Source organism: Myodes glareolus, chromosome 2 (genome assembly GCF_982192425.1).
Source record: "Myodes glareolus chromosome 2, mMyoGla1.1, whole genome shotgun sequence".
In the NCBI taxonomy this organism is placed as follows: Eukaryota; Metazoa; Chordata; class Mammalia; order Rodentia; family Cricetidae; genus Myodes; species Myodes glareolus.
Genome location: NC_142027.1, coordinates 89111092 through 89129625, shown reverse-complemented (window position 1 = coordinate 89129625; position 18534 = coordinate 89111092). Strand labels below are relative to the sequence as shown.

Sequence of the window (18534 nt, the reverse complement as noted above, 5' to 3'; positions counted from 1 at the left end):
CTTCAATAAATGTAACACATCAGACAAAAATGCAATTTTGTTTACTTTTGCTTAGATTGCTCACAGTAATTTGATTCGTTGTGATTCAGAGCCCTTTAAACTCAATTTAGAAAAGAAATAAAAATGCTAAAAAACTCAACTAAATGAATCACTCTTTGGGGACCAAACAGTTTCACAGATAGCCCCTGTAACATTGATTTCTTGTTCCTTTGCTTGCTTTATTCTTGCTGTAATAAAAGAAACATCCAAAACAGCGATTATCAAATTCTTTTGAATAAGCATAAAATTTGCATATGTTTCCAGAGCTGCTAAAAACCATGCTCAATCTGAATTTAGACTGTGTGGAAGACTGGTAACGGTAGAGAAAATGGTTCAAGTTCAAGGCTACTTTTAACCCCAGCATTTCGTAGTCCATGGACTCTCACTACCTTTGCTACAACAGAATTTTATAAGCCTGGCTTGTCGGAGGCCTCTCGTCAGAAGGCTTCGCTTGGCATAAAGCAAAATGGCGCTGTGGCAGGAGCTGAACCTGCTTTGGCCCTCTCATGCCTTATCTGTAAGATCCGACTTCCCAGCACTGCAACTGGCCCCTGGCTTTGGGTCTCTGAACCCACTGTCTTTTCCTGGAACACAGCTCCCACTCCTGCCATCCTCTGGCTTCAATCGGCTGTGCCTCCTCATCCCTGGGGCTCCATTTCTCCGTCAAAGATGTGGAAACACGGTCTCAGATGTGGGGCGACTAGGATGTCCTGCACGCTTCGCCCGTGGCGTTTGTTGGCCTGAGCTATGAGGATGCATCTGAGGGGCTGTGTGCTGCTTTCTGTTCTTCAATATCTGTGAGAGCTGGGGCTGGTGGAGCTCTAGCTTTTAATATGGAAACGGCTCATAGAAGACTCGCGATAAATCCTTGACCTCACGAATAGACAGTAGTGGGCATGCGCACGTGGGTGCGTGTGCTTACATGGGCACAGACATGGGTGCACGTGGGTGCGTGTGCTTACATGGGCACACACATGAGTGCACGTGGGTGCGTGTGCTTACATGGGCACACACATGAGTGCACGTGGCTGCATGTGCTTACATAGGCACATACATGAAGGTCTTTGTGAGGTATGCCTGTGCTGGTAGCTGTGAAGAGGAGAGCCTGGAGGAAGCACAAACTGTCTACAGTATCCCGAAAGGACAAACTTATGAACACATGTATACCAAGAAAGAATGGTGTGTGAGGAGAGCTCCCAAAGTGGTGTAAAGAAAGAGTTCTGTATTTCAGAAAAGGAGAAAGGGACACAGTGGTTCGGGTCACCCCAGGGTAGTTGCCCATTTGAACTTGATCTTGAAAGTCGTTTGGGGCATTGATGGTTGTAGCCAAGTTCTGACAGGGCTGACAGACAGACAGACAGATGTGAGGGAGGAAGACTACGATGTCTAGTGTGGCGGGAGACGACAGTGGTGAGCAGAGACGTAGGGCAGAGGAAGACTGTTTTTACAAGAGGGCGCCAAAAGCTTGCTCATGAGGAAGATGAGGGGCAAGAAGGGAACAGAATAAGGTGTTAGTTAGAAATGCTGGGGGAACCACCTTCATTCCAAGTAGGATTAAGGCATGGTACACAATAACAAAGAAAATTAATGTTAAGGTCTCAGTCTGTCACTCATTTATAACAGAAAATATGGGATCATCATTTCTAAGGGAAAAATCAGGTAATTAAGGGAAGTGAGAAGAATTGGTATCGCTTGGCCTCAAGAGCAGTTTTTTGTTGTTGTTGTTGTTGTTGTGTTTTAAACAAAGGGCAGTGTATCTGCGGGTGTTTAGATGACCTGTTTGTGATTTTCTAGAATTGTATTAATATTTATTTAAGTTGTAACTAAACTGTTAAAAAAAAACTTTTAAAGGCATTTGAGTAATTTGGTAGCGTTTCAGGACTGGATATTAACTTGAATTTTTCCAGGCCACGCTCACTATGAATGAAAAGCAAAAAGAATTCAAGGATGATTAAAAAAAAATCACCCAAAGATTCTAAGAGGATATCTTTGTCTTCTGCCCTACATCTCGGCAATACAAAATTTAATAATAATAATAAAAAAAAACCTACAAAATGAACATCAAGAGCCTTCCTTTATGAATGGACCGATCCATTTCTGACGCCTTGTGTCATTTCTAGGAAAATGGTGGGTGGTGTCTCTCTGGGAAAAGAAAAGTAAAATTTACCTAGGAAAATCCCAAGGGAGTACCCTCTACTTCCAAAATCTTCTGCTTGGTCATAATGAAGTGGGAAGCAGACTCCATTTTTCCCATAAAAGTTGCCAAAATAATCCTCGCTGGTGAAGGGAACGGCCGCTATGAGAAATCCCAGCCCCCAGGCGCTGCCGAGGGCCACCGCGGTCTGACGCTTGCCCGGGCGCAGGTTGCTGAAAGGGTAGACGATGACCAGGAACTTCTCCAGGGTCAGGAAAGTCAGCAGCAGCACCGACACCTCCGTGGACAGCGTGGCCAGGAAGCCCAGGAGGCGGCAGGGTACACTGTCCATCCACAGCAGCGCGTACTTCTGATACTGCCCTCGGTACTTGATGTCAAAGGCGCCCACGAAGAACAGGTACACCCCCATGAGGCAGTCGGCACCTGCGGGAACCCAAGCAGCCCGGGGAGGTTGTGCTCAGCATAAGTCCTTTTATTTTCCTAAAATCTGCTTCCTGTATTAAATGAACTGACTAGACTACCAACCAGCCAATGGACCTGATCTGCTTTCTGGTTTAAAGGGCGGAAGAGGGAACACTTCTTGAGGGCTAGGACTTAAGTGAGAACACGCACTATTGATACAGTTAATAAAATATTTTTGTCTAACATGAATATCCAACTCTCCTTTCCTTGACAGTGGAGGTGGGAATCTGAGCTTGTTGAGCACATGGGCCTTTGTAATTGAAATTAATAATACATTAAATTAATAATAATGCAACTTGAAGAAATAAGTTTACAAATCTCCAAACTTATTCCATTTTCCATCCCTCACTCATTGACCTGTGAGTCCATTTCTATGACATGATCCCCAGGGCTATGTTTCATGCTGAGAGTCTGTAACCTAAAATCACAAAGAACAGTGCATTTATACCTAGAAAAGATTTGCCAGCCAAAGCTAATTTGGATTGAAGTATATTTGTTGAATATACAATCCTGAATATAATATATATACAAAATTATATGTTTATATATACATACACATATAATATATATACATATCATCTCATAGAAGATAATCTATTTATACAAGAAACATACTTACAACAAAGGATTTTGATGGACACAGCGTGAGTCGTATTCTCAGCCTTAATAAGAGATCTCACGGCAATGACAAGGAAATTCCCAACGCTGGTAATGAAAGCTATAACCCAGACAGACACTCTGAGGATATTGTTAGCCAAGAGGTCCTCAGATGAAGAAATGCCGTCAGTCGAGGGCATACAGATTCGGACATGGGGAACATAGGAGCAGTATCGAAAGGCTTTCAAATAACTGGAGTCAAAAGGAGAGAAAGGAGACAGTCATTGGACAGCGGTGACTGGGGGAGCCCTACCAGGCTGCAGGCGGGAAGCAGGGGCTGGCACTTTGCTGGTTTGTTTATTATTGTGAAGGGTTTTTGGCATTGTGTAATTTGTTAATCTAGGTGTGGCCATTAGAGGAACTGGTACCATAAGGACACAGACTTCAAAGTGTGTGTCTATGTCTGAAGAGAGTCACGGGTGTGGGGGACCATAGAGATCTGGTCATGGGGGTTTTACTCCTGGGCCTGGACATATTGGATGTGGTGTTTTAATTCTCGCTGGGTATTGTAAAAAGCAGATCACTGTCAGAGAGCTGATCTCTAACCAGCGTCCCAGGTTTTCACTGTAAGGAACCTACGATTCACAAAAAATGTTCTCAATGAACATTGACTATCTAGCCTTCTCCTTGTCCTGGCATGAGGGTGGAGTCTGAGACTAGGAAAATTGAGTCTGGAGCTGGGAGGAGAAGCAGTCACCTTAAACACAGGGTTCCTATAGAGTTTCTTTGAAGAACTTAAATTCTAGCGGGAAATGAAGGCTTGTTTGTGGGCGTGGGGAGTCTTGAGGGTTGGAATGGGCCAGCTCACCCCAGACTCGTGTCTTTAGATTTTCTCCCTCAGCTAAGCTGTGTCTTAAAGTTCACTGCTTTAATCTTTTCCCCAGCGGAATATACTTTAACCATCTCCTAATTCAGTTTTTATGTCAGCGATTAGATGATAAAGTGATACCGTGTAGAGCCCTCTAAAGATTGCTTGCCTGGGTGCCCTTAGCTGCCTGGCCTCTCACCCAAACACAGTGACCTTCTAACCCCGCACAAGCCAGGCCCCTCCCCTTCCAAGAGCCTTCTGTGCTTTTCCTTTGGATGTATTCGGGTTGTCTCGAGTGCCACATGACAGCCCATGCGAAGTCCTCATCTGTCTCTTTATTTTGCTCCATGAATCTTCATGGACTTTAATAGACATTTACTTATTGCCTCATTTACTCCGATTTCAAAGCTAAATGAAAGCTCTCTGGCACATTCTTCCTCTTTCTTATCACTATGTCCTCAGCATCTCTCTGTGCCTGTTGGATGCCAAGGACCAGCAAACAAAGGACTACAGGTGGCTGAGTGCTGGGTGTGTTGGAGACATAGAAGGAAAATTCCAGCCCAAGTGGCATATAGTGCGGCTTCCTAGCAGTTGGCATCCAATTAAAGGAGACAGACTTCTGGATTTATGATTGTCTTTTCCTATCCTGGACTCCTGGCACACACTCGACCCCTTGGCTCTTTTAGGATTCCATTGTGCTTGTCACCTCCAGAGAGAGTCCTGTCGGTCCTCCTACTGTACCCAGGGACAGGAGGAAGGGGCGGGGCGAGGAAGGAGGGATGCCTCCATAAGGAAAGGCCAAGGAAAGGAAAAGAAAGGGAAGGAAAGCAGGCCATTCGGTAGGGATGTAGCTAAGCTAGCCCGTTTTGTGTCTGCTGTTGGTCCCTCTGTGGGCCTCAACTTTGGCGTTTAGAAAAGCACCTTCACCAAATTCTGACAAGGCTGGATTTCTCTGTTCTAAGAAAAACTCACCTCCCGCCTGCAGCGAGAAAGGATGGCCTCGTTAATTATTTATCTAGCAGTGCCCCAGGAGGAGAATTGAACAAAAGCTCTCGGATGCGCAATGGACACCTGTCTTTGAGGCACCACACCTGCCCAGATAGACCCAGAGTGTTCTCCCACAAAAAGCACCTGAATTCACATCAACACTCTCATCGACTGGCTGCACCCAACTTGGGATCTTACATCGAGTTCTCCCTAGTTTTGTGGATGACAATGGTTAATTTTGAAATTAGGAACATATATACAGTTGATAACGAAATGATCATGTTAAAAAAAAAGACACATACATGAACACAACTTACACAGTGCACTTTAGTCTTATATATTCAAGGACTTAACAAAACTACGATAAAGATTAATTACCTCCATTTTGCAGTGCACTTAATAAGAGAAACAACACCTGGAATCTACAAAGCCCAAATCTTAGAGCAGCCGACTGCTCACTCATGTGAAGTGAATTAATGTTTCCAGGTCTCCTGAGTACCCTTTAGCCAGGGACTTCATTGGATGTAATGTGTGGCCCTCTGGTACCCTGATCTCTTATTGGGCCTCAATTGGATAAACATCGTGTTTCCAGAGAGAAGGGTCATTCATGTCGGCACATCATTATATTGAACTCTATTTGAACAGGGACCAAAGGTGACAAAATTAAAAAGTTCTCAGTAGAAAAGCAGACGTTTGTTGCATACAAACACAGTTCAGCGATAATTAGACAGTTGAGCATGAGAATATTTGAATTAATTCATCATGCCTTCTTTCCCCTCCACCCCTTCAAGCATACATACATGTGAGAAAGGTTCTTCATGGACTGGAACATGCCTGTGTTTATGTTTGGAATCTCTATCCTTTCCAGGTCTCTGGAAAATATATACAATAGGTTTAATGTTTTTAGAGTTAAACTTTGAAATTATTTCCTTTTTTGGTTGCATCTTAAAGTTTATGCTTCCAATTCAAATCTGGATAAATCTTTCACAGTAGTCATTCTGAGAAAATTATCATTAATATAAAAATCTCCTGTAAGTAGGAGCTTTCCTACTACCTAAATGCAGAATTATGTTCTAATATAAGCCTTTGGTGCTATGTATTGAAATGGTGAAGAGCTGGGAGAGTTTGGTTCAGTGGCTGCATGCTTGCCTGACAAACGCAAGGTTCTGGCTGCCAGCACCAGAAGTGAGAAACATACAAACAAACAATCCATAGATCAAATGGCAGTGGTGTCTGATGTGAGTATAGCATGATTTGTATAGTTTGATTTAATCAACACTGCCATGGAAATTCATTCCATGGTTCATTCTAATTAGAAAACACCACTAAGAGAGTCCCCTGTGAATCCAGACTTGAACATGCATTTTCCTGGTCTGTGCATCTTCGGAGTGGAACCACAGAGGCAGCGGGAAGAGTCAACTGCTCCGGATCTTCATTTACTTCAACCCCAGAGGAAGCAGCATTCTTGTCCCTCCAGGCTCTAGAACACATCTTCAAAGGGCTCTAAGCAGGCATCCGGACATTTTGAAATTCTCCAGGCGCTTCTTAAGGATCTCGAAATTCTTCGGGGCACTGTGAAGGAGGCGCCACAGACCTCTCCTGGAGCAAATAGAGAAATGGTTCTGGAAAGCAGTGAGAGTCTTCTGCTTGCAGCGTGGGCTTGGAAGCTGCCCTTTAAAATCAGGCTTTTATCCTGTTGCTTTCGGCTGATCCGAGTCAAGATCTTGCAACATTGTTTTGAGTTCTACTTGGCCCAGAGGCTCTTTCAAAGAAGAGTCCCCTTGCTCTCTACACCAGAATCAAAACTTGAAGAGATAGTGCTACTGCAGAATCATTATGTGACCCCTCTGGGGACACACCCCGAGATCTTTATAACTCCCCCTTTCAACTCTTCTCCAGCTTTCTCCTTCTCTACAGCCACTGACATTTTAGGTGTACTGTGTGGCCACTACAATGCAGAGCCATTGTATCTCGGTTGTAAGACATTGCAATTGAGTTGATGTCCAGGGTGAAATATGTGTACCAGTGGATCTTAGAAACAGAAATCAGACAGTAAATAAGCGTGAGCACAAAGAGAGGAACGTGGACCTAACTGCTCCTACTTTTGGAAAGGGATCGTATGGTGGCTGCATAGCCTCCCTTTTAGAAATGTGAACGGTGAACCTAGAACCTTATGCCAGCCAAGTTCTTTGCCACTGAGCTACATTCCCCAGCGCTTTAAATGTCTTCCTACATAGGACCGCTTTGCACAAGAAATTGAGTGTTTATAATGAAATATGATAGCATTGTCCACCAAAAGAACCATGTCTGTGGCCTGAAGTCTGTTGTCAAGTTTAAAAATAGGTTAGGGATGGAGAGATGACTCAGTGATTAAGAGCACTGACTGCTCTTCCAGAGGACCCAGGTTCACTTGCCACAGTGGCTCTCAGCCCTCCCTAATTCCATCCAGAGATCTGATGCCCTCCCCTGGCCTCCAAAGCCACTGGCACGCATGTCCACATACCTACCTCAACATAAATAAATAAATAATGTCTTTAGAAAAGTCACAATAATATATTTATAGATTTTGGTTGTTTACAGTCTAGTTTCCTAAGGGTAAAGGCCATGCTGCCCACCAGCCAATGCTCACTAATATTGGCTAAAAATGCAAAATCTTTTGCTAGTTCCTCACAGAAGTCTATTTAACAACAACAACAACAAAAATGCGGTGCTGATGATTAGTGTTTGGAAGGAGCTTGGTGTGTTGGAACAGACCAGTAACCTTAGCACCTGGGATGTGGAGGCAGCAGGGTCAGAAGTTCAAGGTCATCCTCAGCTGCACAGTGAGCTTGAGCCTAGCCTGGGCTGTGGGAGACCCTGTCTCAGAAAATCAAACAAACAAAGCCACTATGTCTCAAACAAGAGAAACAAAGCAAAAAACATCAGTCTTAGGAGACAAAGAGAAACTATTTTAGACTGAAACAGATAATATATGGTTTCTGGTCTGACAAATCAACTTTAGTCAACAGTTGGTCACCTAGGGGAGAGGAACCACAAACTTTAAAGAATTGGCAGAATTTTTGGTACCAAGAGAACCTAAGTTGGTTGAAGCCATAAAATACCAAACAACATCAATTGTTTGAATGTTCATCTCCGTGGGATTTTTTTTTCATTTATTAAAAAGTGAAGACCAATCTTTATCCTAAAGTTTCCGAGGGAGAGAGGATAGAGAAAAAGAAGGCAGCCTTAGAGAATTTAGTTTTGCCAATCTTTTCCAAAACAAAACTATTAGATATGTAATTCTTTGTGAAGGTCACGGGACTAGATTTTCCCTACAGTCCGGTCCTCAGGATGGATGCTTACGCAGCTTCAAACACAGACAGAAGCTGCACAATCGAGTGGCCACGGCAGCAACTTTGCTAGGAGGTCGTTCATAACTGGCAGTGGACAGGGACGGCCAGGATTTCCCGGGAACGACTCCTGGAGACTCCTGATCCAGCATGAGAAACACCCACTTAGAATCAAACACATCGCTAGGCAAGACAGCCTCGCTACAGTGATAGCCGGCAGAATCAGAGAGCTTTACTTACAGAGACTGAAGCTGTTTGAGACTTCCAAACTGGTTCTGGTGGATATACAGAAGAGGGTTGGACGACAGGTTCCTTTTTTATCGTTAGAGGAGGGGGAGGACAAGTATGGCTGTTAATATGATCTTGGAAGGCTAAGATGCGCTCGTTAAATCTGATGATGAGGCGGGGAACTTACAGTTTCTGGAGAAGATGCAGGTCACTGAAAATGTGAGCGGGTAGTTCCGTTATCGTATTGCTAGACAAGTCCCTGTGGAAGACAGTGAAAACCAAAAATGGTCACACTGGGGATACAGGGCATCTCTCCCCACAGTTACCATTTCCCAGTCGATACAAGAGAAGAAACGAATCCAGTTCAATCAGGCCGCGAACTTGTGATTCATGCCCGTGAGTCAACCGAGGGGTTTTTCTCATCCCTGGCAGATGTTGCATGACGTTCATCCAGTTCCTGTCTGGAATCTCCTCACCCCTTTGCCAGTACATTTTGGCTCTGGGATCCTTGATCAATTTCCTGTCTTAAGTACACCCTGCTCACTTCTACCACCCACGTGCCTGGGATTCCCACTTAGCCCACATATGTCTGTCCAGCTAACCTTTTGGAGGTCAAGACGTGCATCTTTTATTTATTTTGCATTCCCTCTAAATGAGTGACAGTCTCTGAGTATCTGCTCAGACAATCTCGAGTGCATAAGTTTATATGTTTTAAATACAGCTCCCCAGCTCCCAGCCCCGTTACTGGGGTTTGAACCTGGGACCTCGTGCATGCTGGTCAAGTGCTCTGTTACATCCCATGGTGGTTTAATTACATTCTTATATAGTTCTGTTTTGCACAAGAAAACTTGAGCATTTCTAGTGGAATATGAAACCATTGTCCAATCTAGAAAGAGCCATAGCATAATAGTCACTCTAGAGAGTGCCGCAAAGAGATCTGCTGCAATTGGAGACACAGCTCAGTGGAGGGTCTAAAACATCTCTAAGTAGAGATGATGTTAAAGACGAAATGTGTGGACAATTGCCTAATTAAGTATAGAGCAAAAGATCTTTTTAAAACTGTGTATGGGTGTTTTGCCTGTATGTGTGCTTACCATGTGATGTAGCGCTAATTGTCACCAGGAGAGGGCATCAGAGCCCCCCACAACTGGCAGTCTCCCTTGCCCTTTAGATTAGTGACCTCACAAGAGAGCAACCATGTTCTTCCCCAGAAACTATGCTACTTACAGTTCTCCTAAATTTTTTAATGAAGAAAATGTCTTGTCTGGAACAAACCCAATTTGATTTCTAGGCAGAAACCTGTAAAACATGGTGAGAGTTAGCACTGGGGGGTTCTGTCTGCTGTCACAACCATTTCCTGAGGGGAGACGCCACTGCTCCGAGTGCCTTCTAATAAGCCCCCTTTGAGGGCTCAATGGGAGCCCGAGCCAGGCAAGATTTTCCCCGCTGATGAAAGTCATACCCATGCCCCTTAGGAAGCACTGCTGGGTGCAGCTCCAGATACCTGAGTGTTGTCCGTGAAGTCACATTTTCTTTGATTTCTGATCATTTTTATAAGTGTCTCCTTTTAAATTCTGTCCCCTGCTTTTCTCTAGCCACCCGTTTAATCAGGAAGCGTTGCAGCATGCTTACTCTCTCTTTAAAACTGCAATTACAACGCCCACATAAACTAGTTGTGTTTCTTATCTTGCCAAAGCAAATATGTCAATTGGTCAATTCATCTGCCCTTCCCGCCCCCAGGACAGGCACAATCAGCAATCAGAATCGTCAGTCTGACTTTGGCCAATCAGAATGCATTAGAGTGTTCCCAGTTTCTTCAGGGTGTGTGTGTGTGTGTGTGTGTGTGTGTGTGTGTGTGTGTGTGTGTGTAAGACCTAGCTTGGTGAGTCTAGCCACTTTTACAAAAACGATTTCATTTCACGGTAAATAAACACGTCACCCTCCCCCTTTCCACTAGTGAACGTTCACATCAAGGCTGGAAACGAAATAGTACTTTGGAATCCATGGCCAGCATTTCCTTGACTTTCCCCATCGACAGGGCTCGTCTCGTACTTACAGAACCGTGAGCGAGTCGCACGTAAGGAAGGTGGAGTTCGTTAGGTACTTTATTTCATTGTTTGCCAGATCCCTGAAAGCCACGGAGGGAAAACACTTCAAACACCTTTGTATAAACCAGCTGCTTAGGGATGCTTTCTGTTGACAGAATAGTTCGGAATTTTATCTTTCCTTCATTCTTTTTTTTTTGTCATATATCTTTCCTAATTTTTGTGGGATTTCTATAACTAATATTATGTTTCCTTTTCTCCCAACTGATACTAAAATTTAATTAAGAAGAACAAAAAAGGGAAGAGCAGCTAATTATTTGGGATGGGAGGGTCCGTCTGGGTTGGGCACTGCTGTTAGCTATAGGTGGTGGTTTTAATAACTCTCAGTCACATGACTACTTGGTACCATTTGGTGGCTGTTTGGGGGAGGATTTGGAGATATGTTCTTGATGAAGGAAGGGTGTCACTGGGGGTTGGGCATTGAGGCTTCAAAACACTAGCCGCTTAGGATGTGTCCTCTACTTCCTGTTTGTGGTTCCAGATGTGGGGGGGCACAGAGTCACTGCTCTGGTCCTCTGCTGCCTGCTACCTCCACAGTGGCATCACAGATGCCAGCCCTCTGGAAATGCAAGAACGCAGTAAACTCTTTTCTAAGAGGCTGTGGTCACAGTGTTTTCCCACAGCCACACAAAAGACTAAGACGGTATAGCCTTGGCCACATTCCATCCACTGCCATCCCCTAGGGTGGTATTGCCCTGCATGTCTACCACTGTGTCCCTCAGGGTTGGCATCCTTATCGCCCATTCAACAGGTGGGGCAGGCATCTAGGATACTCAGAGATTCAGTTTACAGCTTGTCATATTGCTGGTGCGTGATAGAAGAGCCCTTCCCAGTCAGATCTTTCTGAAACCCAGACACTCTTGTGTCCTGTGGCAATCCGGACCACGGTCCACTTCCCGCCCAAGTCAGTCAATGTTTGGGTGAAGAGGAAACTCAGGCTAAAGTTGTCTCGCAAAGACTGTTCACCAACCTTAGGACATAAATCTTGATCTGTGATATCAAGATCTTCTTTCTACACTATCCTGGGAATGCTAATGCCTCTGTAATACAACTCCAAGTATGGCAGGACCTGACCCCTGAGCCTGGGGAACTTTCTAGAAGTGTATAGACTTCCAGACTCCACACCAGACCTGCTGGATCAGAAGCTCCTTTTAGCATGTTCTACTCTTTGAGCTGCTCAGAAATGTCCTTAGAACTCCAAAGAACACGAACAAGGAGACTCCTTCCTACCAGCTGGATCCTTGGCACATCTGCCATCCTACATGCTCTGAAATTGCCTTCTGGAACCTTCTCGAATTCTTACTTTTAGCAGTGTGGTGAGGCAGGGGATGAGAAAAAGCAGTCATTTTTACTAATGTTCCTAATCTCTCTCTCTCTCCTCTCTCTCCTCTCTCGGTCTCTTTGTCTCTCCGTGTGTCTGTGTGTGCACTAACTGTGCAGCCTTAGCTAGTCTAGAACTCTATGTAGACCAGGCTCACCTTGAACTCACAGAGATCCATTTTACTCTTCCTCCTGAGTGCTGGGATTAAAAATGTGCGCCACCATACCTGGTCTCTCTCTTTTTGAGGCATAGCCTTGCTATGTAACTTGATCAGGATTCACTCTTGAGATCCATCTGCCCCATCTCCTTTCTGCTTGTTTCCCAATGTGCAAACGAATGTGTTCAATTCCTAAGCATTTTTGAGACTAGGTCTCAAGGAGCTCAAGATGGCCTCAGCATAGATTGGCCTTCATCTCCTGATTCCCTCCTTTCCCACCTTACACGGAGTGGTACTAGAAGATTACACCCTTCTAGCACCCTCATGTCGCCCCCTGGCCTTTGAACTCTCTGGACAGCTGAGGAGGGCCTTGAACTCCTGATCCTACTGCCTCTTGCCTCCGGAGTGGTGGGACTGCAGGTGTGAGCTGCCAAAGCCTGTGACTAATTTTTGATGAGTTTTCAGATAATCATTTCTGTGGTTTTTAATAGTGGCACACTTACATGAAACCTCTATTTCTTAGAGTCCTTTCGGTGAGAGATGTAGAAATGAGCACATGGACATTAGAGTCAGCAAATCAACATCCTCCCACCTAATAGTTCAGAGACTGTGAAAGCTGAGATACTGACATCTTGCCGATTTGCAGGGACCCAGTCACCTGTTTGACACGAGAAGAGCTATGGCAGTGATGTAGGTTTTTGATGACCATGACAACCTTGAGATGCTGTAGGAAATCAGGCAGGTGTATCTGGCAGGGAATAGTAGGTGCTGGTGGCATCATGACCCCGCTAAGCAGGTAGTAGTGATGAGGCGAGAAAAGTGGGAGTGGCTAGTGCATCGAAGTACTGAGGGTTTACTGATCACCTATCACGTGATGGGCATGGTCTCGGACCTGATGGGGTGTAGTAGATCCCTGTGAGGGGTGGTGGAAACGCACAGGCATTGGTGGAAGCTGGACAGTGTGTGGAGACAGCATCCTGGGGGTGATGCCTCAGTGGACATTGGAAGGGATGAGGGAGAAAGACTTTCCCAGCTTCAAGAAGCTCATGAGCCTAATGACGGGTGAAGAATCGGGGTTTACTACATCTAGACAGAAAGGGCATGTGGAGGAAGTGGGGTTAGAAAGAGTAGAAGGGCAAGGGATGGACAATGCCGAGAGAAACGCTGAAGGGATAATAAACAAAATGAGTAATAAGGAATAATAGGAAGCCCTTCTGCATCGTACACATACGGTGACTTTGAAGTGTCCCTTTTCGGCACTGGTTGTTGTCAGTTTGGTTGGACCGAGTAAGAGGAGACAAACAAAGTTAAAGTGGACTCCAGGGACTAGGCTGAGTGTTAAAAGACCAGAAAATGGCAATGTCAGGGGCTGAGCTGTGATGAGTGCAGGTTGGCGGGAGGCGGCTGAGTGCCAGCACCACCTTACACATCTGGGGACACTCCAAGGACTTTCTTGTTTATTTTAGTTTTTAAAGATTCGTGTATTTTTATGTAACGTGTAGAAGTGTCTTGCCTGTATTCATGTCTGTATAACATGTGTCTAGTTCCTGCGGAGGACAGAATAGAACATCAGATCTCCTGGAACTGGAGTTACAGGTGGTTGTGAACCGCTGTGTGGGTGGCTGGGACTTGAACCCATGACCTCTGGAAGAGCAGCCAGTGCTCTTAGCCACCGAGCCATCTCTTCAGTCCCCTTTTTCTGTTTTCTTTTTGAGGCAGAGAACTCACTATGTAACCCAGGCTTGGCTTAAATTCTCAATCCTCCTGCCTCAACCTCCCAAGTGCTGTGTTCCAGCTGTTCTCCAAAGTCATTTTATTATTTTATTTCACAAGGTTGTGTAAGGTCATTTTCATGCAAGCGTATCATGTACTTTGTGCACACCCACCTGACCTTCTCCTACCCTCCTCTCTCCCTACAAGGTCTTTAAAAACAGGAAGTAACAATAGATTTGGGTTTGGAAGAGACATCTTAGATGGATTTTAAAGATAATTATGAACTCGATTTGTGGCTAGCCTCTTTAATCCTAGCATCCAACAAGTTTAATCCCTAACGAATACTCACATCCAGTTGAGTTGAGGCATCTGGGCACACAGATGTTCAGGAAGGGCCTCTAGCTGGTTACTCACCATGGACCTCCACACAGAGAAAAAGACAATTAGATACAAAATGATTAAGCCACATCGGAGAGAGGAGTTTTTCTCTTTGACGATTTTGAAAATTGTCTTCTATAATTTATATTTCAGGATGAAGACTTTGTATATAAGTGTGCCTTCCAAACAGTGCTTTAAGTGTGTGTGTGTGTGTGTGTGTGGCAAGGCCTAAGGGCCGGGTGCTGCTAGTCTTTGGCTGTGCGTGTACAATGTACATCGGAAAGCAAATTATTGCTCAGTTTAATTTTATGAGGTAAAACTAAAGCAAGAAGCAGACGGTAACCGTGAAGTGCATGGTCGTTTTCCTTGTGTACTGCAAGCTTGTAATGATTTCCAGCTCCATTAGCTTCTCAAGATGTTTTCTCGGGGATGCATTAATCATTTATAGCATGAAAAAAAAAACGCACTGAAAACTGCATTAAACCTAAGATGTGACAGGAAGGGGAGTTATCAAGAGCAAACAGTTCATGAGCATGCTAAGAGCCATGATTAATTTATGATGCTGTAGTCCCTTTGATAAATGGACCAGGCATGATTTTGTGTCACCCAGTGTCAAGGAACACAGCAACCCCTTGGCAGTCAGTCATCGTAGGGTAGTGTCATTCTAGGGCACCGGAAGCACAACTATGGAAACCCCCATCAGCAGGGCCCAGATTTGGAGTGTTCACTGGTTATCTCTGGGAGAAAGCATCTTTCCTCTCGTGAGAATGGAGCTGGTGGCTGGAAAGATGGCTCAGTGATTTGGAGCACTGACTGCTCTTTCCGAAGGCCCTGGTGGCTGGAAAGATGGCTCAGTGGTTTGGAGCACTGACTGCTCTTTCCGAAGGCCCTGGTTCAGTTGCTCGCATCAGTAGGGCAGCTCGCAACCACCTGTAACTCTAGTTCCAAGGACTCTAATGCCATCATCTGGCCTCTATGGGCACTGCATGAACATGGTGCACAGACAAACGGGCAGGCAAAAATACTCATACACAAAGAAATAAAAAGAAACAAATCTCTTAAAAATGGAGTTGGACCTTGCTCCTGTGAGATTCTATTATACACTTTACCTAGGATGATGGGAATAAAAACAAGTCCCTGATCAACCAGCGCTCCTAGAAACATGACTTGGGGCTTTAGGAAATGGCAGGAGATAAACAACATCGAGCAGGAAGCTTAGGCTACATAGCACAATGGGTCCACCTGTTGCCGTTGACATAGCAACAGTAGCTACAGTTGGTCCAGCTGTTGCCTCTGGCTTAGCAACAGTGACTACAATCGGTTCAGTTGTTAACTTTGACTTGGCAACAGTAACTACCGCCTGAAGTTCAGCAAAGTCGGGCTTGCTGGTTTCGGTCTGACACATTTTCTCAAGGGCAAGGGTGCCGAAAGAGAGACGGATACTTACAAGAAGAACAAGGAGCTTAATCCAGTAAAGGACCTCTGCGAGACTCTGCTGATTGGATTGTCATCTAAAATTCTGACAAGACACATCAAAATGTTTCCAATGTTAGAGACATTCCTGAACTAGACCCGGGGAAAATATAAAAGGACCACGAGAAACCTGCCTCTCCCATCGCTGGCCCACTCCTTCCTCGTGGGGCACCGGTGTCTCTGCCCTCATTCTAAGAGAGGGAGGGCACTGTTTTCTCCAAGTTCCTGAAGTTCTTCTGGCAGCGCTTACCCGGTTGGAATGGATTGCTCTCTGCACCTGCCTGAGGAGCTCTGATTGGCTGAAATGACCTCCACAAGCACCCTGCCTGCTGGTTGGCTGAATGGAGGGGGATTCGCACACTCGCCCTCGAATAGCACAACAGCGATGAACTAGTCCCTTCTAGAAGCTAGAAAGGGATCTCATGTCTTCATCACAGAGGAGAAATGACACATGATTGAAGAAGGAGATGTGTTGAACCAGATTTAAACATCGCCCCATGTTTGCATATGTTGGAACAGCACACAGTACCTGCTGCTATGAACAACTTCAATGCTTTTATATATCAGAAAATTAGGAGATGCACTCCCTTAATGACTGGTTAGATGGGTTATCGCTATCACGTGCCAATTTTTTCTATTTGTAAAAAGCACTATGGATTTTTTCTTTTACTTAAAAATGCTTGTATCAAGTCATTATGAATTTCATACAATGTATTTTGATCACATTCCTCCCCTCCTCCAACCTTCCCCAGATCCACCTCTCGTTTTCATACCCACCCAACCTCTATTCCAGTTCAGTATGTACTGTCTGTACACCCTCTGGTGTGGGACTACCCAGCGGGGCGTGGTGAACCTGCCCACAGCCACACCCCTAAAGAAAACCAGTTCTCCCTCTCATAACAGCTATTCATTACCAATAGCTCCTCAGAGGGTGGGACTTCCTGCCCCCCCTCCATGCTGGGATATTTTGCCTGGCTTGAGATAGCACAGGTTTTGCCCTCCTTTCCTCATTTTTTTCTTTCTTTCCTTCCAATGGAAATCTGTTTTCTGAGGAAGAGTGGGAAAACATGAAGACAGCACCATCAGGCAGCTGTGGTCCTTTAACAAATGCCTCCGTGTGCCCTTCCAAAAGAGTAAATGATAGTACAATTCCTAGAAAGTCGCCGTTTTTAAAACGTGTTTTTGTTTTACGTGTTTGTGCGTTTTTCCAGGTTGCATAGTCTGTACATTATATGCCTGCCTGGTGCCCACAGAAGCTGGAAGTGGGGATCAAATACCCTGGAAACGGAGTTATAGACATTTGCGAGCAACCACGTGGATGCTGGAAACTGATCCTAGTTCCAGTGATCTTGGTCACTGAGCCATTTCTCCAGCCCTGAAATCGCAGTTCTTTAATCTCGTGACGAAATTATGCGTTCTAGAAGGTCTGTGCAAATGAATGAAAGGGTAGGAGCACATTTGTAAGGAGCCTTGAAGGAGGGGGAGCAAGCATGCCATACAGTCAACAATCACTATTTGAAACTACGTTTCGAGGCAAAGGGAGAGAGTGGCCTTAGAGACCAGTGCCACCTTGTACTCTCAGAAGTCCATGGCAAGTAGGACTGGGAGCAGAGAGCCACGCGAGCACCTATTATGTGACAGGAGCACTTCATGTTCATTTTGTGACGATGCTCAAAACAGTCCTTGTAAAGAAGGAGCCATTAAGACAAAGGCCTAGCATGAGAAGGAAGTTGACTGCAACATGAAGCCCAGGACCAGGTTCACACTAGGTCTAGATGGAGCTGATGCCCCGGACTTTCCAGGAGCCAGGTCAATCTGCAGACAACAGACACAGAGCCTTCTATGACTCCGCTTATTGTATCAAGGAGAACACACGCAGCTGCTGAGAGACGACCGGAGATGGAGCTGTTGGCTCAGAGGAGAAGTGGAAAAATGGCAGGTGTTTCTAGATTCTCCAACCTTCCTCTGAATGTCCTGGGGACCAGAGCAAGCCCTGAACCTCTCGCTTCCTAACTCAGAGGTTTCTAACAGAGGGCAGTTCTCCCCTTCCAGGAACATCCGGCAATGCCCGGAGATATTTTTCTGTGGTCACAATTTAGAGAGGAGTCACATTGCTGGCCTCGAATGAGTGGAGGCCTCCTGCCATGCATGGAACACACTGTCTTTTCTGCTTCGAGCAGAGTTCCAGAAGTCAAGATGTCAATAGTATTGGGGTCAAGGACTTTCTGTTCTTGGTGACATTGGATGTCTGCCTGGTTTGGCAAGGCTGAGCTCCCCTGTAATAACATGGCCAGATCTCTTTTCCACACAACCATCGCCTGCCCTACTCAGATCTGAATTCCTTGGGCAAAATACATCAGATTACATGTGAGTCAGAAACATAAGAAACCAGAGACATCCCAGCCTGGAAACTATCCAAACATTGTGGTAAATCATTAAAACTAGGAGCATTTGTAGGGGAGAGAAGAGCCAAGATACTTACAGCCAAGAGAGCTGATGCAAGTCTTTGAATATTCCAGGCCTGAGAGCTGTAATGCAGTTATGGCTGAGATATCTAAAAACAGTATGGGTGAGGTCATTAGGAAAACACCACGCCGCAGTCAGCCACCTACAATTAGACCAATTCGATTCTGAGGTCTGGGTATCTGCTGTTACAAGCATGTTCTGAAGGAGTCAAAGCAGAGGCCAGAGGGACTAGGAGGTGCCCGTAACTACAAGCCCG

General features: G+C 45.1%; 1 protein-coding gene across 1 annotated transcript in view; it reads right to left on the bottom strand.

The window, feature by feature from the left end:
- The window catches only part of Rxfp2 (relaxin family peptide receptor 2), a 42645-nt gene that overhangs the window by 5567 nt on the left and 18544 nt on the right, over window positions 1-18534 (bottom strand). Inside the window, exons 11-20 of the mRNA XM_048419083.3 lie at window positions 18295-18366; window positions 15787-15858; window positions 14311-14382; window positions 10722-10793; window positions 9893-9964; window positions 8853-8924; window positions 8678-8749; window positions 5909-5980; window positions 3276-3505; window positions 2207-2617 (exon numbers count right to left, since the gene is read on the bottom strand). Coding sequence (XP_048275040.3) covers window positions 2207-2617; window positions 3276-3505; window positions 5909-5980; window positions 8678-8749; window positions 8853-8924; window positions 9893-9964; window positions 10722-10793; window positions 14311-14382; window positions 15787-15858; window positions 18295-18366 — 1217 coding nt within the window. The remainder of the gene's footprint in view (window positions 1-2206; window positions 2618-3275; window positions 3506-5908; window positions 5981-8677; window positions 8750-8852; window positions 8925-9892; window positions 9965-10721; window positions 10794-14310; window positions 14383-15786; window positions 15859-18294; window positions 18367-18534) is intronic.